Raw genomic sequence first — 24,178 nt, 5'->3', positions numbered from 1 at the left:
GGGGAGGCGAGAAAGCGTGTGCGTTTACTTCGGCGGCGGCCACCGTATCTTGAAAACGATCTGCGATGTGGAAAAAGTGTGCGCCCGCGCGGGCTTATCTTCAAAGGGAACTGCAGACAAGGTCAATATCTCGCGTTTCTTCGTCAAAGCACTCATCCTTTGAATGTGACACCAGGTACTGGATGCGTGGACGCGTGTCGTTTCACACAAGCACGAGGCGTCGAAAACGTAGAGCGAGCGACACGATGGCGTCGTAGCACAGTGTCAAGTTAGTGAAGTGAAGCGCAGAGACTTGCGCAGTAACCAGAGAGTGAGCAGCCAGCGCGTTGAAAAAAAGTTTTTTTTTTCCCTTCAGCAACATCAACAGGAAAAGGAGAGTGCCGGCTTGGCGGGCTGGGTCAGCTGCAGCAAGTGGCGGGTTCAGGTTTGGACGAAGAGAAGGGGAAAGGTCACACCCGCGGCGGCAAGATTGCTGGGTCGAGGGATGCAGGCCCGCCTCGCGCACGCTCGCACGCATGCACATGCGGGCTCGCTCTCGCGCCGTGAATTCAAGCTCGCCAAGTGCGCCGCCGCCGCTTCGCATTCCGTCGCGGTGAAGAAGGTGCTTCCGGTTGCTGCTGGCGAAAAAATGACAAAATTTGGGGCGAAATCTCTAGGTTGTCGGCGGGGAAAATTTGTTAAATCAAGGGGGTCTCCCGCTGCCACTTCGTTACGTAGAGGTTTCAAATACATGTGCTTCTATGGAGTCACGGCGGGGAATACAAAAACTTTGTTATATCCAGGAATTCGTTATATGGAGGTTCGTTATAAGCAGGTTTAACTGTATCATCTACTCACGCACAGCCGTGGCTGCCTATGTAGAAATTGAACTTTGGCCACCCTGCTTATCGGTGTCGTAGCTGTCGGGTCTCACTAATTTCAACTAGTTTTGAACACTCAACTAGCCTCGAACCACCCGACACTTAAGGTCAGACCACACACATACTTGGCAGCGCGTGCTCACTCCTGGCCGCTCCTAGTTAGATGTCTTGGCAGACTTCGCTTCGTATTGAGCTATTGATAGCACTTCGAAATGCGCAAGCTGGATGTGGCTACTAGCCGTCGGTGAAGCTGGTGCAAGACAAAGTTGGTCTGCACCATGTAGCACAGCCAGACTGGAGCATATGAGTGCAAGCATGCACTCAAACCCTGTTGTGCCCAAAGCAAATGCTGCGCTTGTGCACGACAGTTGCATGTAAGTGCGATCTGCTTTGTAGCATAGATACCGTGGCTGTCGCAAGGTGCGGGACGAGTCCGCTGGCTGAGCGCACTGCGGCTCGCTGAGGACGACCACATTTGGCTTATGTTTGGCGCGTCGTGGGTGCCAAAATCGGAAGTAGTGGCGTCTACGTGAACATCCAAAATCAAATTTGAACTGCGTGCCATGGTGACGTAGAGTAGGTGGAGCATCGTGGGCATGCTCTGCTTGCTTCACAGTGCAAGGCATTGAAGAAAGGAGTGGAAGCACTGCGAAGGGGGTGTTTGATTACCAAAACTCCGCTTCTGCGCAACACATTGAAGTACTTTTTGTGGCAAAGTATTTCTGAAATAGCTTATTTTAACTTCAAAAGCATATCTCCACTTCGATAAAAAGTTTTTCAGGGTCCTTTTTAACCGTTTAACTGTTTGCAGAAAACGTTGAACGCTTTTAACTGTTTCTAAATGATTTTCTAAATTCTATGTCTGGTCTATTGTGAACAACTTTAGTTATTGCAGTATCACCAGTTAATTTATTTTCTGTTGTACTTTACTGTCATTTATTATTTCTCATTTTTGATTCTCAGATAGGTATTGCCACAGAAACAGTCCGCATGAAACTTGACATTTCTTGGAACAGAAGTTAAGCACGCTTTCGCTGTCCTCCATACGAGGCATCATTCCTGGCACTGTTAGGAAAGGAAGTTGCGAAGGTGCTGGCGGCAAAACGTTTTTATTGAGTCGTGTCCATACGAGAGAGGCCGCCAGCAGGTCCAACTCTTCCTCACAATTATCAGTACTAAATTGAAGCTCCAGTTATGGCTCACTAAAGGTTCTCAGGTGTAATTGTTTACTTGAGGTGAAGAAACATCCACAAACACCACGATTCCATCATTGAAAAATTTGGCCATCATCGCCGCCATTTTTAAAACTCGGGGACACCAGACTCGCTGTGTTTCCACTAACTGTATTTACAAAAACAAGTTTTCTGGGAGGCTGCTAGCATCTAGTAGCACAAGATATGCACCAAAATGATAAAACCACTGCTGTTCATCTGCGCCACTTGGTAGATGAAAGGAAATCTCTGGACAAGTGAGATTCCTCGCTTACATATATTTTAAAAAACGCATGGACCGTGGCATGTAAAAGGTCAAATCAAGTCTATTTTCTGTTGTGTGTGATGCAAATTTGGATTGTGTAAATTCCCCCCCTATGTAATGCCCCTAGGGGCCCTTAGGGTATGTAAATAAATAAATAAAAATAAAAAGTCTTATGTCTATTGAAGTGCTGCTGTAATGTTGAAGCCCGCAGTGCTTAGCTTGCGTTCCATGGATGTTCCTCTGACCTAGTGATATGGGTACTGTTTTTCTATATTTGCCTCAGCATTTGGAAGGAGGCATTTGATCATAATGTGATCTTTTTTGCAGGGGTTCAGTGATAATCTTCATGCTATCTTCTGTCTGGCAGAAAATGCTGTTGGTCCAGATGCAACACGGCCTGATGATATAATTACAATGTACTCTGGCAGGTGAGTGAAGCCCCAAAGAGCTTGTTTGCGTGTAAATGATGTTCATGACATCACTTTTAGTTGGGCACATGCAAACAAGTGTTCCTTTTTCTGGCTGCTTTCAGAACTGTTGAAATCAATAATACTGATGCTGAAGGACGTCTTGTTGTTGGTGACGGGGTATGTCATCGATGTGCTCTGTTAGAAGGGCTTTCTTTGTTGTATATTTAGTTGCCAGTTTCTTACACCAACCCATTGGGCAAAGCCTTTCCACTATGGCCTACTTTTACTGTCAGTATTGAATACAGTCGTCTTCCGTAAATTCGACCCCGACAGGTCTGATAAAATTGATCGAGTTAACTGGCGGGTTGTATTAAACGAGATGGGGGAAAAAAAATGCCAAAATGCACTGCCAATTCATTTGGCAGCATTTGCTCGAGTCTATAACACACCCCCAAATCAAATGTGCGCCCACTTTCTATGTGTTCAAAGTAGAAAACTAATGTAGAAATGACATTAAAGCTCCTAAACAAAGTAGAACTCTAACACGCACCCGATTTTTTAGCAATAAAAATGGGCAATGGCCTAATATGTGTTGCACATTAGTGGCCAGGTTTTGTAATGTCAGCTTCGTCCCCTGGTGTTTTAAAGTTGGCTATGCCGTAGTACACTTGTGTTATGCAGTAAAATATATGAAGGCGGTTTTGGTTTCGTATTCGATTGCACTGCACAGGCAATTTCTGGCACCATTTCCGTGAAAAAAAAAAAGTGTGCATTAGAGTCTCATAAATACCATAATCAGACAGTGTGAGCTACGGTTATCTCTTAAAAATCTTTCTAGGACAGGCCAAAGGTAGGTGTTTTCAACAGGAGATGACGTGTGTGCAACACATCCACTGTCTTCTAAGGCTCCGCCGGGACAGACACTGCCACTAAAGGGGATCGCTATTGGCATCACGATAGGGGTCGGGTGGGTGCGTGCGTGCTGAGTAGTCAAGTTCGAATTATCCGGCGAAGGCGAATTTTAGTCTCGAAATAACGAAACTTTGAGCCCATAGAAATGCATGGGTGCCGGCTGGGACCTTCGGTCGGTATCGAATTAACCGGAGTTGAATTAGCAGAAGTCTACTGTATTTGCAGTGTGCTGGAAGGCTCTGTCCTCTCAGTAGTGTATTATTATCCCAAGTGAAAATGTTGAACTGAAATCTAATCCAGTACTCTAATGGTTTCCTTTGAAAAATGTTATGGATCTGCAGCTGGAACTGATTGAAACTGGCTACAATTAAAAATGGTGCCAGATTGTACTGGCCTAGTGGCCCCAGCTGGGTTTGGTTTGCTGTAAACTTATTAGGGTGGTGCACTGGTTTTTGTTGCAAAGTGAAGCAAGTTTGCAGCATGCTTTAGTGGCAAGCTGGACATCAGTTTGCAACAGGAGCAAGTGCATTGATGTTTTTGAACTCAACTGGTGCACGTAAGAAACGATTCGCAAGCATTACTGCAGCACTGCGACCGAGTAACTACACCACGGCAAATAAATGAACACTGCACTGTACCAGAGAAATTCACTCTGTTGACAACATTAACAGAGAGAGGTCTGCTCCAACCAACTTTTCCTCGCAACACCTTTTGAGGAGGCTAGGATGATATGTAATAACAAATGTGCATGAGGAGGCTTTTTCCTGCAAATTACTGTATTTACTCGATTCTAACGCGCACCCGTTTTCCGTGACGAAAAGACAGAAAAAAAAAACTTTACAGTAATGCGCATCTAACGCATTCTCACAGAAATAAAACTTTCTCTCATTTGGAAAAAACAAAAAACATTTACTCCTAATGCACTAAAGTCACAATGAATTAAAAAAACGTCGCAATTTTGCCATGAAGGCAAAACATCGATTGCGATAGCGAATTAGTAGACAGCTATACGAAGTAAGGATAGTACTTTTTATCGGCCATATAAACTTATAAACATTCGCTTACTAACTAAATTAACAAGCATGGTGTCACGCGCACACTAGCAAACATGAACACATCTCGCTCGATGACCGCGGAAACTGTGGAAACTCGCCGTCTAAGCGCTGGAGTGACGAAGCGTGGCAGCAATGGCGAGCCAATTGACTTTCGTGCTAGCACGCCTCTCGCTTCAACGCGAACGATAAGCGGTGAAAACACAGCTCGTGCGGACTCCCTGTCGCAGATTGCTTCCACATAGGGCCGAGGCGATCGTATTGCCGAAGTGGATCGTCGCAGAATACGTCCTGCTTTGGGCCACTGAAACCCTTTCGCGTTGGTTTACTGGCGAAAATCCTCTCTTGTTTACGCCAGTCCCGCACGCAAGTTTCAGATTCTCTGAACTCCCGTGACGCGGCCAGATTTCTCTCCTTATCCGCTCACATGATCACTTTCCTTTTAAATGCAGCGTCACGATGAACTCGGCACTTCTTGCTGATACATAGAATAATGAACCTGCTGATAGAGCAAATGCAGAAAACGGGAAGACAGATGGTAGATTAATGCCTAAGCACACGTACTACAGCACATGGAGGAAGCTACGGCAGCTAGGCTCGAAGCTCGTACGAGGCGGGCATTTTGAAATGCCGATGGCGATATGGTAATGCAGATTTAGGGTCATACTCTATTCTAACGTGCACGTGATTTTTGGACCCGTTTTATCGAAAAAAAGTGCGCGTTAGGTTCGAGTAAATACGGTATATGGCCAATTTGTTTTGCAGTTGAGCACCTGTACAACAACCACCTTTACAACGAAATGACCTGCATAACGAATTATTTCACAGGCCCCAACCACTTCATTATAAAAGAACTCGACTGTATAAGAAAAATAAATGGAAAAAGTTCATCGACAGTTACAATACTTCCTAATGTGAAATGTGAGCGCAGCTCTACACGAGTTTACATTTCGCTTTATATTGGCTGGTGTGGACAATCTGTCTCATGTGGTAGGTTGCAAACCAAGCAAAGTGTGGTGCCACTGCCTCGCTGATCACGAGAGGCAGCGTGCCAGTGACGCATGGGCGCGATTCAGAGCAGCCACCGCCGACAGACTTTCGCTCATGCAGCACCTTGTTTTGACGCGCTTGCCCCATGCCTTATTGATGGCATCATTGGTGAACAGACGATGCGTGCTACTTTGACGCTATCTCGAAGAGATCATCACTGCAGAAAGCCCTATACACACTAGCGGTAAAATCTGTGCGGTGCGCCACCGGCGTTAATACGAAACTGCAGCAGAGCGGCCGCACCAACTGGCGGCGAGCCGCTTCGGCACTCATGTGACAGCATGAAAATCTCTCCTCCTCTCAGTAGATGCGAGATGTCGTGTGCTTTTTCCTTAATCTGCTGACAGGCCGGTGCTGTGTTTACGTTCTTTGTCCTTCGTTCTTAGCGCGAGTCATGTCTTATGAAGATGACGACATCATTGCCACTGATCATATCATGTTGGTCTGCTCTCTTCTGTTGCGGCAGCGCCGCATTCCAAAGTCAAGGAGAATGAGGTACTGGGTGGCGTCTCCGCGTCCTTGTATTCAGGGTCTGTCTTGTCATGCAGAATCTGATATGACGCACTGTTTCCGAGAACCTTTTCATCAGGACGTCTTGGTTCAGACTCATTATTGTAAAAAACAATCGCAAGCCATGACAGTCGAAACAAGCATGAACGAGACAAAACCAAACAAACTAAACAAGCGTGAGCGAGAGCTAACGCAAGCAGACGATTGTACGAAACGAGCAGTCATGGTCCGCCATGGTTCCTCATATCGCCAGTTTCCAGCGCACACGTCACTGAAGGGGCTTCTCTCATTGGTCTCCGCCGCTTGCGGCTAGCGTCTTTCATCTCCCGCTTCGCGTTCACTCTTTCATCTTTCGCTGTGCTCGTTTGCTCGGTTACGCCACCCCCGCTAGCCGCAGGGACGGGCCATTAAGAGCTGCGCTCTAAAATAAACTAATGGTTACAGCAATGTGAGTTTGGCTAATTGATACCCTAGACAATCCAGATGAAAAAAAGCAGTCTGAGCTGTTGCGTCCTGGTAACAACCAATTAGGACTGTCAGATACCAGCAAGAGAACCAGCTGAACAAGCTGGGTATTTGCAATTCAAGTGCAGTTATTAGATTGCAGTTAAAGTCATGTGCAGCTAAAGCTTAGTTATTCGGCATACAATTTCTTTCTGTACAGCCAAGCTGCTGTTGTGCATCTGTGGCAGCTCAGATTGTTGGCTTGCGAATGATGAGCCATTCGTAAATGCATGACATTTGCAATCACCTTGTGGACCAACCATATCATTACATCAGCAGTAACTTCATTTAAATTGTACATATGAAATAAATTCCACCGAGAACAGTTACTTGCATTAAATCTAAACAATGTCAATCTTATACAGTTAAACCTGCTTATAACGAACCTGCATATAACGAATTCCTGGATATAACAGTTTTTCTATTCCCCGCCATTACTCCATAGAAGCACATGTATTTGAGACCTCTACGTAACGAAGTGGCAGCGGGAGACCCCCTCGATATAACGAATTTTCCCCGCCGACAACCTAGAGATTTCGCCCCAAATTTTGTTATTTTTGCGCGAGCAGCATCCGGAAGCACCTTCTCCGCCGCGACGGAATGCAAAGCGAGCGCACGTGTGCGTGTGTGCGAGCGTGTGCGAGGCGGGCCTGCATCCCTCGATCCGGCGATCTTGCTGCTGCGGGCATGACCTTTCCCCCTCCCTTCATTCAAACCTGATCCTGCCGCTTGCTGCAGCTGGCCCTAGCCCGCCAAGCCGGTACTCTACTTTTCCAGTTGATGTTGCCGACGTGCTGGCACACGCTGTGACACATCACACTCGGTGAGCGCGCACACGCGCTGTCAAACGCTGGCGGCGTGTGGAAGCGCCGCTGCAGAAGCGAGCGAAGTGACCTTCGTGCTGTTGTCTATCGCTTCAACGCAAACTCAGCGCCGAGAACACACAGAACGCACAAAGCTACGAGCCGCCGGCGCACCTACACTGCCTAGACTCTGCCCCAACGCAGATCGCTTTCAAGATACGGCCCGCGTGACCGCATGCCGCCGCGCAGTACGCATTTGATGCCGGAGTACAGTACCACGGCCGCTTTTTTTTTTTTTATCCAGCGGCCATGACAGTACAACTCCGCCCACTACCCCTCCCGCGCCCTTCCTCCCTGCTTTTCTTTCGTGCGGTCGTCAGCTCTCCTCGCACGTCACTCGCACATACAGCATACGGCGCGCGGCGACTGCGTTATCGCCCTTGGACTTTATACGGAACATCGATGAGCCAAAACCAATTTTAGGGTCACAACGCGTCATAGACACCATCTTTAGATAGCAAATACGGATCTCAAGAGCCATACCTTTGCTGGCAGAAACCGAAAATACGTCATAGTTGTCGCACCCGGCACTTTGGGCGGCCAATGCCATCGTCAAGCCACCAAGCCAATGACATGAAAAGTCAAAATGGGCGCTCGGGTCGGCGCGGGGTGGAAATTCGCAACGTACGATGCGGGAACAGTCCCACAGTTGCGACGCAACAGCGGGTTTACCAATGCATTGGGTTCTATAGGAGCTGTGCCGGGACCGGCCGAAAACGACGTAACAGCTGGGAAAACGCAGCACCCGGGAACATAACAGCAGGGTTCTACTGTAACACTATACGACGCCATCGTGACGCTCGCTCTTCGTTTCCGATGCCTCGCGCTTGTGCGAAACGACACGTGTCCACGCATCCAGTACCTGGTGTGACATTCCAAGGATGAGTGCTTCGACGAAAACGGAAAACGGGTGCACGTTACAATCGAGGGCACGTTAGAATCGAGTAAATACAGTAGGTGTTTCTTTTTCAAATTTTCGGGCCGAACCTGCATATAACGAAATCCTCTTTATAACGAAGTTTTTCGGGAATTTGTCAATTTCGTTATATCCAGGTTTAACTGTATACACTCAATAAGTTTCAAAGTACTTTATGACATAATGGCTAAGTAGACTTCACGTGTGGCTGCTTGCTTAAGAGATATCTTGATTCTCTCGTTTCATATGCAATATGGCAACTGATGAATTATTTCATAGACCCACTGTAATGGTAGACATTGTTGCCTGTGGGCTCCTAAGCCTTTTAGACGTTTTCAAAACTGCGCGAAAAAAACAAGTTGGTTCATAGCTTTTAGAAGTTTTTAAAACTGCCCGAAAAAAACGAGGACACACAAAAGAAACACACATGACACCACGAGTGCAGGTGTGGTGTCGTCTGTGTTTCTTTCGGATGTCCTCGTTTTTTTCGGGCAGTTTTAAAAATGTGTAAAAGCTATGAACCAACTAGCCCGCCAGGGCGTCCTCCCAAGCCATAAATGAAAATGAAAAAAAAATTGCTGCTCAAGTTTGGAGTTCTTGTTACGAAGTCAACCTGAACCAGGTGTAACATAACTTCTGGTCTGTCTGCTACTGAAACTACCATTTCCAGTTGGTTCCAGTACAGTTAATGAGCTTAGGTTCCAGTTGGTTTCAAACTGGGACCAGCACACTCCTGTCATTCTGTAACTAGGGCAAACTGCCGTCCAATTGGCTCATAGCTGGGACCAACTATTGCCTTACTGGGATCACTAGATTTCCATTTGCAACCAGGTAAATTATTTTCTCTTGGGATACTGAAATGGTTGCATGGCTCCTACAGCTGAAACAGGTGCTTTGCCAAGTCTGAGTTGCACTTCTGTTGCTGCTGGGATATTTGACTCCCCAGTGTTATTGTGTATGAATGGACCTTTGCTTATTTCTACTCTCTGTTGCACATTTGATGTCAGGTGGCATATGCACACAAAGACCTGAAGGCTAACATAATCCTCGATATGGCAACTCTGACTGGGGCACAAGGTGTTGCAACCGGAAAGTACCATGCTGCCTTGGTTAGCAATTCTGCTGACTGGGAGGAGTTGGCCATGCGGTCAGGCATCCTTTCTGGTGACCTCATTCATGCCATGCCCTTTGCACCTGAGCTGCACTTTGTTGAATTTGCTAGTGCCCTTGCTGACATGAAGAACTCGGTGGCAGTGAGTACTAAATACTTATTCTTTTTGTAGCTGCATTTTTTTTGTGTATGCTTGTCGCTAAAGGCAAGTTGAGCACCAACTAATTGTGTCATCTTTAAGACCATTTGTGTTGCTAATGTTGCATGAATGGGGCGCCCCTTCACTTTCGCTGCATTGAAACATATCAAACTCAACATACTGGATGAAGGGGCTTAAAAAAGTCCTTTATTGCTACAAATTGTTGCTTGCCCTCCTTAATTAAAAAATATATACTAGCAACATGTCTACTTAAAAAATGCTTAAACAGGTTTTGAATATTCCACTAAAATGTGCACTGTTGAAGATAACATTCTGATTTCCCTTATTGAATATTGTCATCAGTGCACTGTGTGGAGCTTGCAGCTTGTTGTGCAGGGTCACTTGCTGTTGTCTAGAGGCTGTTGCACACTGTTTCAAACTGGGCAGTTAATGCCAGCATAACATTGGCAGAAAGCATGATGCAGCTACAACAGCAAGTTGCTGTCACATTGGCTTTGCACATTGTACCACTTGGCTGCATGCACTGAAAGAATAGTTAGGAGGGCTTTACAGGTGAAGGCGTGAGTTCAAGGCATGCTGCTTGGTGAAAATTTACTGCATGAAACTGATTGAATCATCTTTCAAGCTGCACAAGTTGGCATGTGCTGCTTTTTTGATGCAGCAAACACAAACTACAATATCACTGTGGTTGCAAATACCGCATAAGTTTGCAAGGAACGAGAAGAAAGGCAACCGAGGGGCCCAATTTTTATTATATCATAAGAAGCCAACAAACAACGACACCAAGGACAACATAGGGGAAATTACTTGTACTTACTGATTGAAGTAAAGAAATTATAAATTAATTGAATATGAAAATGGATGAAAAAACAACTGTCCGCAGGTGGGGAACGAACCCACGTCTTCGCATTACGCGTGCGATGCTCTCACTATTGAGCTACCGCGGAGCCATTTTCTCATCCACTTTCTGGGGTATTTATGTTTTACAACTAGAACTAACCCTGGGAGTGTTAGCCAGTGCCACCACTCACAAACCTAGGGGCGGATGTAGAACATCCTTTCTGCCGAAGGCGTCACAAGCACGTGATCTTTTTGGGTGATGGCAACTGGTCAATAAACCCACATATGCTACCTGGAGGCATCAATGTTGCCGGATTTGAGCCCTCGTTATGTAATGAACGAGAAGAAAGGGAACTGAGGGGCTCGATATTTATTAATCATATCATAAGAAGCCAACAAACAACGACACCAAGGACAACATAGGGGAAATTACTTGTACTTAATGATTGAAATAAAGAAATGATAAATTCAAAATTAAAATGGATGAAAAAACAACTGTCCACAGGTGGGGAACGAACCCACGTCTTCGCTTTGCCTTTCTTCTCGTTCGTTACATAATGAGGGCTCGAATCCGGCAACATTGATGCCTTCAGGTAGCATATGTGGGTTTATTGACCAGTTGCCATCACCCAAAAAGATCACGTGCTCGTGTCACCTTCGGCAGAAAGGATGTTCCACATCCGCCCCTAGGTTTGTGAGTGGTGGCGCCGGCTAACACTCCCAGGGTTAGTTGTAGTTGTACAACATAACTACCCCAGAAAGTGGATGCGAAAACGGCTCCGTGGTAGCTCAATGGTGAGAGCATCGCATGCGTAATGTGAAGACGTGGGCTCATTCCCCACCTGCGGACAGTTGTTTTTTAATCCATTTTCATTTTCAATTAATTTATCATTTCTTTATTTCAATCAGTAAGTACAAGTAATTTCCCCTATGTTGTCCTTGGTGTAGTTGTTTGTTGGCTTCTTATGATAAGTTTGCAAGGTTATAGATAATGGGAATGTTGACTATATATTTATACAAAAAGCTAGCCTTTGCCTCAGCATTAGAATGAGCCCTACTTTAGGAGAAGCAGTTGACAACACTACTGCTGTTAATTTTGCACTGTGCTGCTCATGTAGCCAGCCTCGCTCTGTAATAGAGCTTTGCCTCTTTCAAATGGCATTTAACAGACTCATGAGAAGCTGCAGGCAATTGAGCAGGAACAAATGCAAATGTGCACTTTCTTTTCAGCAGACATCTTTCCACACTGAGAATTGACTCACGTAATCCCGAGTCCTGTTGACTGAGAATAGTTAGTCACCGTTAGTGAACTTGATGATAAGGACGAAGGACAATGATGTTTCTTCTTCTCTTTTCAAGATGTGCTGAAGCGAGTGTGTTACAACTGTCGTTTCAAGTTATTTTTTTATTTGTTTCAAGGAAGGTTTGAAAGGGGGCTCAGTTTGAAAGGGGGCTCATTTTAGCTCTGATCAGAACCTGCCTGAATTGAGCAAGCATTAAGCAAGTTTTTAAGGTCTGTACAGAAAGCACGAAAAATCTACTCATCCAGCTGCTCCTTGGCTGTTTCGGAGCTGGAGGGTGTGGCAGAAGGCCTATGTGATACCTGTGTTGTCACTTACGGTGCCTTTTCTTTTCCTGGTCTTTTCCATGACTGAAATTTAATCGACGGTTGCTGTGCTCTGACATGCACAATCAAGAAAATAATTTGAGTTGACTCAATCGAGAAAAGAACTTGTATTGAATTACACTGACAGCTTTCTAAAGCATCGCATCTTCTAATTCTAGAACCACTTCAGTTTCCTTTAAGTGCATCTAGGCACTAGTTGATTTTGTTTGTTATGTTGAGTATAGTGTAGCCTTTCAGAGCTAGGTTGCTATATTTTTGTGTAGCTGCGATTTCCAGCTCTGTTTCTCATATAGTTTCCTTAAAATTATGTTGAAAGCACTTTAAGCTTCATATGAACTACTCTCATTCCTACAGGACCGCAACAATGCCCAGCCATCCTGTGCTGGTTTGTTCATTTGTTCTCATCTGGGCTTTGAATATCCTGGTGTGTGGATGCATGTAGATATGGCTTATCCAGTTCACTGTGTAAGTACTTTTACATTGTTTGTTGTGCTTTTGCTTACTATAAAACAGTGATTTTTAATTTTTTTTTTTTTTTTACAACACACCTTGTCACACATAAGGCATTATTTTAAACTTCAGTGCTCATTTGTGGGGTGGGGCAGGGACTGGTGTTTTCTGACATGAAACAAAATGAAAATCAATGTACCCTGGTGTGGTATGTTGCAATACTGTGCAAATTGCGTGGGGCTGTTTGTAAATTTTAGTCACTCACAGTGAATTTGCTCACAGCTTGGCTTGTGCTGTATGTGTACATGCCGTGGAAAAAGTGCACTAAATCAAATTTTTTCTCCACATGTATTGCAAAGCGATGTTTAAACAAGGGATGGGTAAAAGAATTTCATCCCTGTTACCCTGAGGAACATAAGATGGGCAAGTGTTTAAAAGTTGCAAAATTGCTCTGCTTGAACCTGAACTTAAAATATACTGAAAGTACTCTCCTTTCCTTCAATGAAACATGTTTCAGGAATGACCTATAGTTGGCCATCTGCTTAAATTTTTAGTTGTTTTTGGCTATATGCTGGATTGAAGGTGAAGACACCCAGTATTTTTGAGTGCTTGCTACATGCCAAGGAGCATTAGCAGAGTGGCTCCAGGTGTCATAAAAGTGCTCAAGCAACACTGCCGAGTAAAGGTTTAAGACGCCAAAATTTTGCTGCCTTTAACAACGTTTAACAGTATGTGAAGGTACCGGGCCGACGCCAGGTGGTGTATAGTAGCAGGCACGGGACGGTAGGCAATGGTGTGTGGCGGGCAGGGGAACAAGGAAGGCGTGTGAACAAGGGGAGCGCGTGACAACGAACTGAGTGAGTGAAGTAATCGGCGGAGCAAGCCGCGTGCGGTGCGGCCGGGACAGAACGCAGACTGCGTGTGTGCGCGTGCGCCGAGGATTTTTCCTGAAATAAAGAACGTACTTGACAAGTAGAATAATAATGTCTGATGGTGGTAGCAGTGTTTTTGGCACTCCACAGAGTAGAAAAAAAAAATGAACATTTGCCAACAGAAAAAGGACTATTGTGTAGAAAATAATAATACAGTGTAGACCGCTTATAACGTAAGTTGCTGGAGTCGTGAATATCCGCACTATAAGTGGTACCGCACTACAGTATAGACCACTTATAGTGCAGGACCGCATATAGTACGGTCTTTTCAGACTCCCGTTAATTTTCCCATAGCACTCCATGTATACTCATACCGCTTACAGTGCAGCCGCGTGAGACGAAATACCGGTTATAATGCGGCTTCCGTGGGAAAATCTCGCCGACAAGGGCGGTAGCGAGCAACGAGGTGCACCCACCGGTGGGAGAGGAGATCAACGAGGACGATGCGGAGGAGGAGCAAGAGACGTGGAGCATGAGTGCAAGGGCGATAAAATCGTCGATGCGCGCCGTATGTGCGAGTGAAAGAGCGTGGAGGACGCGTGCCTTCACGGAGAGCGAACGCACAACGGAGAGCAAACGCGACTTCCATCGCGGGAAAGGCCGTAGGGGTATGGGAGGAAGGAAAGAAGGGGGGGGGGTGGCGACGCTGTGCTGTGGCACCAAATGCATATCTTGCAACAGGGCGCAAGGGGAACTGGCGACGCAATCTCCCACGTGAAAGGAGCAAAGCGGGAAGGCAGCAGGCGAGAGAGGGAGAAGGGGGGGGGTGGCTTCTCCTCTGCCAACAAATGCGTTCGAGCCTGTGCCGGCTGTCGGTGCTGTCGCCCGCACCGTATCTTAGCGATCTTCACATGGCTTTGACCTTTGTATGCGCTGTGCTTACGCCGCTCAGTTTACGTTGAAGCGATAGACCGCACAAACAAGCTTCGCTCGCTGCGACGGCCGCGTTTTCCCACGCCCGGCATTTTGACAGTGGTTGTCTGCGGTCATTGAGTCTATTCATGTTTGCTTGTGCGCGTTGACACCACGCTTGTTAATTAGTTAGTAAGCGAATGTGTCAAGTTTATGCAGCCTATAAAACTACTATCCCTACTCTTATAGCTCTCTACTAATTTGCTATCGCAATTGATGCTTTGCCTTTCGGGCGAAACTTAGACATTTTTAAAAATTATTACTTTGTCTGCTTCATGCGAAGATCGTGGGTACTTGGACATTAACCTTTCAACGTTCATAAATTTAAATGAATGCAAAACCCCAGTCGCATGCTTCGATTCTCGGATACGTGCAGCTGCTTGGTCTACATGTTTTGCATATGTGCAGGGATTGAAAATCATTGTTTTGGTTATAGTGCGGTACCACTTATAGTACAGATATTCACGACTCCGGCGACTTACGTTATAAGCGGTCCACACTGTATAACCAAAACAACTATTTTATTGCGAAATGGACACTCGAGGCGCATTTCTGCCATCGCTGTCACCGTGCTCTAGGTTCCATATTCACTTACTAAATAAATTATAACAAGCACGGTGCCACGCGCGCACAAGCAAACATGAACACATCTTGCTCGTTGACCGCGGAAACGAACTGTCAAAACGCTCGAGTGACGAAGCATGGTGAGCAAATTGACCTTCATGCTATCATGCCTCTTGCTTCAATGCGACCTATAAGTGGTGAAAACATGGCGCGCGGCGGACTTTCCCCGTCGTAGATTGCTTTCAAGATAGGGCTGAGGCGATCGTATCGCCAAAGTGGATCGTCGCAGATTACGTCCTGCTTCGGTCCACTGAAACCGTTCCGCATTGCTTTGCTGGTGAAATCTCCTTCTGTTTGCACCAGTCCCGAGCAGAAGTTGCGGATTCTCCGAACGCCCGTGATGCGGCCCGACTTCGATCCGTCTCCGCACATGTGATCACTTTCCTTTTAAATGCGGCATCATGATGAACTCGGTACTTCATGCTGATAGAGTAGACGCAGAGGACGTGAAGACAGACGGTAGACTATTGCCTAAGCACGTGTACTGCAGCACACGGAGGAAGCTACGGTAGCTAGGCTCGAGAGTAGCTAGGCTCGACGCACGTGCACGGCGACCATTTTGGAATGCCAACGGCTATATACAGTAAAAGCTCGATGATACGATCACGGCTAATACGAACTTCCGGATGATACGAATTTTTCTGTGGTCCCGGCCGAGCCCCATTACTTTGCAACGTGCTAGAGAACGGTTGTTACGAATCGATTTTCAGCCTGCGTCGGTTGATACGAATAAACGCCGCCCCACCGATGGCCGCAAAAGAGAACAGCGCGCAGTCACGCGCTTTCTCTCCTCTTTTGGTGCGGAGGCGCGGCGCCGGACAGCGCGGACTCCGCGACTGGGCGCGAAGGGTTTGAAGCGGTGGCGCTTCAAGAAATAAATGCTTTTTACGTACATGTGCCTGAGTGATTCACCTCTGACTCTTTAATTTAGCTACAGTCGAATCTCGTTAATTCGAACACGCTTATTTCGAACATACCACGCACCGACAATGCTCTTAGCAGCGCGCCAAATAACGCGGTGGCGCCTCCGACCGGCATTGCTCCAACACCGCCGTAGAGCAAAAGCTCAGGAGAGACCCCTCAATGCCGCGCGCGAAGGAACGGGGAAAAAAAAAAAAAGCCGTGGCGGAAATTTCCCCCTCTCTCAAATTGCAAGGTCGCCGTTTCTGCATCGCGCCGGAACAAGCGTGTACGTGCCGACTAGGGTGTTCTAGACAACCGTATTCTAGCACACACTAGTGCCGACGTCTCAGCCACGCGGATAAAATGGCAGTGAACCCTTCTCCTCTATTTTCTAGTCACATGTTGACGTTGCACGCTTCGGCAGCAACGCTGAGGGAAGCAGCGGCGGAGGCACAGTCGGGCCAACGAAACTGCCACGCCCGCAAACGCTCGCTTCCCGATAACGGCAGAAAACGAAACTTCAGGGGGCGGCTAAAATAAGCTGGCGCCAGCACGGCGGTGGGCGCGCATGGAGATGTGCGCACGGAGTCGAAGGTGAGAGCTACGAGGGAGTTGAGAGGGAGGGCGAGGGGAGCCACCGAAGCGGCGGAGTTGACGCGGCCAAATCCGCTTCCCTGGCGTGCCCTCCTCCCTCACCTTCGACGGTCTCCGCGCGCACCCGTGTGCCGGCGCCGCCCGCTCGCTCCCTGAAGCTTCGTTTTCTGTCGTTATCGGGAAGCGACCGTTAGCCGGCGTGGGCAGTTTCGTGGCCCGCGCTTGCTATGTGCTTGCGCGCCGCGATATTTCACGACTCGCACCATTCGTGCATCATGCTATGGTGCACGAATACTTCAAAAATACGTCCTTTTAATTCGAACAAATTTGCGGGCCCCTTCGAGTTCGAATTATCGAGATTCGACAGTAGTTTTAATTGTTTCGATGATACGAATTTCGGCTAATACGAATATTTTTCGTGACCCCGTGAGATTCGTATCATCGAGCTTTTACTGTATATGCTAACGCAGATTTAGGGTCGTACTCGATTCTAACGCGCATGCAATTTTTGGTCCTGTTTTATCTGAAAAGTGCTCGTTAGATTCGAGTAAATATGGTATTTGTGGCTTGAGGGGAGCGCTTGCCATCTAGGTTGACTGCCGAACTTCCAGGCAGCCACACTGTAACCGGTATTTCGTGTCCCACAGCTGCACTATAAGCGATACCAGTATACATAGAGTGCTATGGAAAAATTAACGGCAGTCTGAAAAGACCGTATTATATCCGGTCCTGCACTATAAGCGGTTACGTTATAAGTGGTCTATACTGTAATTGGGTATACTCCTTGGAGCTTGCTCCAGAAGTAGAGGGCAGGCCGACCTTGTTATGAACTTTTTGAATTACTGTGGCACTGCAGGAAAACGTATGAGTAGTACTTCGAAGGAATTCGGAATCCTGTCAAAGAGGTACATTATTATTTGAGGTGATCATTTTTAAGTTTTCTGGAATTCTTAAAAATCGTCTGTTGCAGATAACGTAATTCTAGTCCTTGAGCTGGGTTCAAGAGAGGTGGGTATTACTTGCACGAAAAATCAAAACACACATTCAACTAATTAAAGAAAGGTGTTAATGAAATTTTTAAATAATTACTTTACAAGACATGTAATTTACGAATTGTAGCCAGTGAGTTTGCAAGGTGTATCATACGTATCCACTTGGAAAGAATTTCCAGAATGACCCGAGTTTGGAGATATGTGTCATCAAACTCGCCGTAAAAATGAACTGTTGTTCCAATCCATTACATTAACAAAGCAATCTTTTATCCATTGAAGCACAAAAGTAACTGGAATGCACACGTATTTTGTCCCACACTTTGGGAAATATCTCGAAACTGGTGTCATCCTAGAGATTTATTTCAAGCGGATACATCAGGCAAACTCGCCGGCTACTATTCCTAAATTGCAATATGTGCTGTAAAGTAATTAAGAGGTTAAATAGTGAATGTATGTTATTTGTTGAATATTTGTTTCAATTTCTCGTGCTAATAATGTCCACCTCTGAATAATCTAGCTCAAGGACAAGATTTATGCTATGTTTCTTACAGGTGATTTTTAAAAATTGCAAAAAAAAATTGAAAATGATCACCGCATATAATAGGGTTCAGCGTTTTCATGTTCTAACCTGCCAAAATTTGGTGCACTTTGGTTGGTTTTTATTTTACCAGAAAGTTTCTTTTTTCAATAAATATATATTTCTAGTTTCACGGACTCTAGGTGGAAATTTTTTTGCATCAGGCTTACCCCCCCCCCCCCCTTATTATTTTGTTTTTTTGCTTTCATCAATTGGTGCTGTGACACATTGTGCGTCAGTAAATCCTCTATTCAATGCTGTAGTTGCCTTGAACATGCTGAATACACAGAATAACAAAGTTTTCGAGAAGCTTTCTATAGGAAGGGTGGAATGCTAATGTATGGTGATATGAGAATTAAGAGTGCATTTGGCACTGTCACAACCACTGAAGTCGCTGTAATTGACTTCAACTATTTTACATTGCAAGTTTTTTTTTTTTCTGCCTTTCTATTCGAGGGTGCTGTCGCCAGGCATATGTGCAAATAAGTTACCAAAAGGGCATCAAATAAATGCATGTAGTCCTGTTTGGCGCAAGTACTGCACCCATGCTTGCCTTGGCAGTGCTGTTACTAATACCTACAGTAAACCCCCATTAACTCGAAGCTGTAAAGAACCGAACAAAAATCGAGCTAAGGGTGTTTCGAGATAAGCGAAATCACAAAAATAGAATCCCGCCTGAGTCTCGCATTGAGCCTTTGGGCCTTTGTTAACTACAACTAGTAATATTTTCAGCCACTTTTGCGTGCATCGGCACCGTAGACGTCATGATCTATGGGCAGCGGCGTTACTGACATTGTGCTTGGCGGAATGAAGATGATCGATCGTAATGCAATATTTGAAGCCATTCATCGGGGACGATCGCTTTCGGCAAAATCACTTTCAGTACGCGCATTTTGGCTGGTTGAGCAAAGCTGGATAAGCTAATTGGCTGCTTGAGCACTACGTCACGCGAAGGTGATAGTATCGCCAAAAGTGATGTCTGAGAATGCGTCCCCTGAGCATAACGATTTTCAGACATCCAGGGGTGCAACAGCTGTGTCAGTTGCGCCATTTTTATACAATTTCGTATTTTTGCGCCGAGCTGCACCAAAACCATGATATATGTCGAAATTGCATCACGCTGCACCAAAACACCCGACCAGCTGCAAAATTTCTCGGTTACAATGACATTGCGATGGCTCTTGTAATGGACTGTGGGACTCTCGTAATGCCTTTGCTTGCCGTGAAGCGTAAGAAATCCAGGCTGACCGACTTCTGGAAATAAAACTTCCGGTAAGCGCAAGTTTGCTAAGCTTGCCGGCTTTGTCATAAATATGCAATGAAATTGAGATAATTCAAACTGCTTCATTGCGACAGTGCATGTGCCGTGAAGTGGGTGTTTCGCGATCAGCCACGGGCACGCGCTTTGAGTTAGGCGTCGGCCGCAATGCACGAAAAATGCTGTAACTGCGGCGCGAAATGCATTCTCTCGTAAAGTTCACACTTCATTGACAGCCTTTAGTATGTCTCAACTGTTGCCCCCACACCATCGCAAAGATTTCCCGAACGATAGTTTCGGTTTCGTTCGCGGCTTTCGTTTGCCCGTATTACACTGTACCCGTATTTTGCGGGCTATAACTCGCGCCTTTGTATAAGTTGCACCCTCCTAAAAACGGCAGTTCTTCCGAAAAGAAAAAAACCTATATAAGTCGTACAAGACGCACCTGTTCGTTCGGCATGCGATTTTAAAAAATTCGTGACGATTCACTCCGTGAACGCGGGTCACATATGGGTGTCATTCCTACATAATTGCGATAGCAATGATAAGGCACACCAGGCGCATTTCTGGAATCTTGGTCGCCGCGATGTTCTGTATAAAGACCAAAGGCGCTAACATCGTCTTCCTGTGCCCTATGCCTTATGTGCGAGTGAAAGCGCGTGACGGTGAGCCGAATCGCGCACAGAAGAGGAAAGCGGGATGGTATTGTGGGAGGGTATCGCAGAAGGGAGGGGGTTGGCTTGTACTCTGGTAGCAACTGCGTAGTTTGCGCAACGGCGCGCGCCGTATCTTGAAAGCAATCTGTAGATGCGACAACTTCGGCGTCGCTTGATTCGCGGTCGGCCTGCTGCCCCTTGCGTTGCTGCTCCATCCTCGCACGGCGTGCGGGAAAACGATAGCGCACACAGAACCCAAAGCAATTAAGTGGCAGAGGAGATCAACCCAGCGTGCTTTGCGTGGCCGTAGCCTCCAATCCGATTTTGATGGCAGTTTTGCCGGGGAAGGAAACGTACACAAGTCGCACTGGTGTATAAGACGCACCGGCGAAAAATTCAGAAACTGTGACTTATACACCGGAAAATACGATATATACATGCTAATTTAGCGTCAATGAAGTTCCGCCACAACGAAATTTTTGCGTGTCCCGTGATTTTCGTTGTAGCAGTACTCGACTGTGTGTGTGTATATATATATATATATACTCAGTCGACTCTCGTTACAACGGACCCTGATAATCCGAAAAAAAAAGGACGTTTTATCCGAAGTCCGTAGTATCTGAAACTGGAGGCCACCGCCGAAACACCAAACGATTGTCAAACATTCGCTGCATGTTTCGACTACCGCCGGAACGTCACAACACGTCGGCAGAAAAAACGAAAAAAAAAAAACGAAAGGGAACCACTCGCGAAGAAATGCATGTGTATTTGCCACATGTTTGGCGGAAAAAGTTGTGTGCAGTGCACTGCTGGGGTGCGTTCGAGGTCGTTGTTTGGAGCGCGCGTTCAATTTCGCCAGGCACGGCCTAAGTCAACCGTGCACGGTGAAACTGAACGCGCGCTCCAATCGCGCCCCTGCCCTCACCTACGCTGCTAATGCGAATTACTGTATATACTCCCAGATATCCAATGCAAAGTTGAGTGGTGCAGTTTATTATGCCGGGTAAATTTTAGGGTGTTTTATGAGTAAGCGTTCTTTGTGAAACTGCTCCAAATATGGGATTTACTGCTCCAAAACAGAGGTTTTTTTTTTCCCCATAACCTGCTCCAAATTTTGATTTTCCTGCTCCAAAAGTAAGATTTTCCTGCTCCAAAAATTGCTCCAAATCCTATTTTGGCTGTTGCACCACTGGACATTCGAAAAGCTGACGCTGCCACTTTCTGTATCGTAATGAATTCCTGACAATTTAACTTCGAAAACCGAAACTACGGAAGAGCACAATTGTCACTCCTTTAGCGGATGCTCACGAGAGACGCAGCATTTATGCCTCATACGTGCGAGCATGAAGGGAGCGTCCTTATCAAACCGCGATCTCGCTGAAACGTTGAGGGCTCGCGTGGCTTCCTTTGGGGGCAGTGCGTGGGCTTATCATGCCTGCTCAAAAGTGCTAATCATCTTCCCCAAGGTCACAGTGTACCTTTCCGGAAATGCGCGCACACTATCAGTGGCGGCCGCAAAGCAGTATGGGAAGTCGGAGCGCAGGACGCCGCGACTGCCGGACACTCGCCTGTTCGCCTTGCCTGCAGCGTGCGAGCTGCGGGCGGCCCGGCACTCCCTTCTCCCACAATGACATGCGCCTAACCGCCAGTGGTGCGGCTACCGCTGACGGTGTGCACGTATTTCCGGAAAGGTCCATTAATACGTTGTGACCACATTGATGCGTCCCTGAGAGTGTCCTAAATGAGAGGGAAAAAATAAGCACTTTCGCCCGAAAGACGAAGCATCGATTGCGATAGCAAATTATTCGACAGCTATACGAAGTAAGCATAGTAGTAGTTTTATCGTCCGTATAAATTCCAGTAAACATTTGCGTACTATAGCTAAATTAACAAGCATGATGTCACGCACGCACAGGTAAACATGAGCACATCTCACTCGATGACCACGGACACTCGCTGTCAGAACGCTGATGTGATAAAGAGCGGCAGCAGTGGCGAGCGAATTCCCCTTCCTGCTGTCTCTTGCTTCAACGCGAACTAGGCGCGCGAGAACGCAGCATACACGAAGCTATCAGCCCTCAGTGCATCTAAACTCTGTGCTCACCGCAAATCGCTTTCAAGATAGGACCCCCGCGCTGCTGAGGAACTTACGCAGCCGCCGCCAGAAACCCCCCCCCCCCTCTTCTTTTTGCCTTGCACGTGCGATGGATGACGGCGCGCTTCCTATCCATCTTCCTCCCTTCGCGCGCGAGGTCGAGCCACCATCGTTCTCATCTCACCCTTGCATGCTTTCACTCGCACCCACAGCATAGGCCGCGCGGTCGCGATGTTCTTGCGCTGGAACTTTATACGGAACATCACGGGGACGTCAACGGTAGCAATGCGCCTGGAGCGTGCATATGATTGTTATTGCAATAAAATGACTGACTTCGAGCTCACTGCTGCCGTGTGGGGCCACTAACGAAATGCGAAGCAGCTGAGCAAAGGTGCCCGAGCGGTGATAGATAGCCAGTGCATAAAAAGCGAGTGCAAGCGACGCTGCCCTGTTTCCATTTTTCTGGTAGTTCTAGATATTCGTAGTCGTGTGCAAAAACTTTGCGAGATTAGGGGTGAATGACATATGGTTTGTAACCATGGCCGTAAGAAAATTTCGAGTTAACCAATATTTCGAGCTATCAAAGTTCGATTTAACGAGGTTTTGCTGTATTACAACATGGTGGTACAAGCAAATGGCCAGTAGTCATTTGCTTCCATGAAATGAACGGTTGTGTGCTTCTTTTCAGAGTGCAAATTTCATGCTCTGCACCATACATGAAACATTTTACCGTAGTTATTGAATGATGCATATGTGCCTTTATTTGCTGTGTGTTGAATATTTGTGCAAAACATTTTGGTTTGAGTTTGGAATGAACTTGCTTGGGAGACCACCCACTGAGCTATCTTAGTAGCTATTGCTGCATGATGTTTGTGGCCAATGGGAGCCACATTTGTAAAACACCTGAGCATTGAGGTTTTAGTGCATGTTAAAAAGCCGCAGATTGTCAAAAGTATTTAGGAGTCCTCCACTATGACATTTCTCTAGTCTAGCTGCAAGAGATCTAGCTGCGTGACTTCCATCAGTTGTCATTATTGCTTGAAATACCTTCTGTGGGGGCATGAAGGTTTAAAACTTAAAAGGAAGAAAATGAAAAGGTGTCACTGTTATGCCATAGCAATGTAGTATGTTTTGCAATTTATGTAATTTATCTTAACAGCTTTGGCTCTTTTATTTCAGGGTGAAAGGGCAACTGGCTATGGAGTTGCACTCCTCCTGACCTTGTTCGGACACTGTTCAAAGAACCCACTTTTGAAAGAGCTTTCATCTTGGTGTAGTGCCAATGCAGATGATGTAGAAAGGGCCACGAAGAAAATCCGGTTGGTCTAGCGTAATTTTTTTTTTTTCAAGGCTTTATTGCTAGGCCAGACTCCAGTATGCTTTTTTTTTTTAATTAAGAAAAATTTCAGTCTGTTTGACGTGGTGTTTTTAAATAAGACAATGCCACGAGTACATCTGCTACCCATTAAATTGTGTAGAGGCCATGATGTTTGACTTGTGGTTGTGTGCTTACAATATTTGTGTGGCTGTGACAAGAGTTACAATTAAACATTTTCACCCATCTGACTGTTGTGGGACGTAAGGCTTGATGGCTTGGCCTGGCTTTTCCTTGTATAGAATGTGTAATGTCCCGAGAGTCTTATGAAATTTCATCACTTTGTCAGACGCTTACTGACAATACTATACAAAAGCTGGCCTCATGTTCATACTAAACCAAGTTGCACCAGCAAAGTAAACTGAAAATGTGTTCATAATGACTGTCAGTCCCAGGTATTTCATGCATTCAGTGTCAAACCTGATGAGCTCCCTATGGATCCTAATTTTAAGGTAATAAACTGTAGTGGACTTCAGGGCAAGACAGTGGGTAAAATGGCCCAAAAAATGACTACTGTTC

General features: G+C 46.2%; 1 protein-coding gene across 2 annotated transcripts in view; it reads left to right on the top strand.

Annotated features, from left to right (window-relative positions):
• Positions 1-23,850, top strand: part of LOC119432193 (probable aminopeptidase NPEPL1) — a 56,382-nt gene extending 32,532 nt beyond the window's left edge. For both annotated transcript variants that reach the window (XM_037699485.2, XM_037699484.2), the window contains exons 8-12: positions 2,664-2,764; positions 2,869-2,923; positions 9,561-9,806; positions 12,646-12,756; positions 23,464-23,850. In XM_037699485.2, the coding sequence (XP_037555413.1) occupies positions 2,664-2,764; positions 2,869-2,923; positions 9,561-9,806; positions 12,646-12,756; positions 23,464-23,613 (663 nt within the window). In that variant the 3' untranslated portion in view covers positions 23,614-23,850. The remainder of the gene's footprint in view (positions 1-2,663; positions 2,765-2,868; positions 2,924-9,560; positions 9,807-12,645; positions 12,757-23,463) is intronic.
• The last annotated feature ends 328 nt before the right edge of the window (positions 23,851-24,178 follow it).

Source organism: Dermacentor silvarum, chromosome 1, assembly GCF_013339745.2.
Source record: "Dermacentor silvarum isolate Dsil-2018 chromosome 1, BIME_Dsil_1.4, whole genome shotgun sequence".
Taxonomy (NCBI): domain Eukaryota; kingdom Metazoa; phylum Arthropoda; class Arachnida; order Ixodida; family Ixodidae; genus Dermacentor; species Dermacentor silvarum.
The sequence above is the reverse complement of the archived record's forward strand: the minus strand, read 5'-3'. Positions and strand labels throughout refer to the sequence as shown.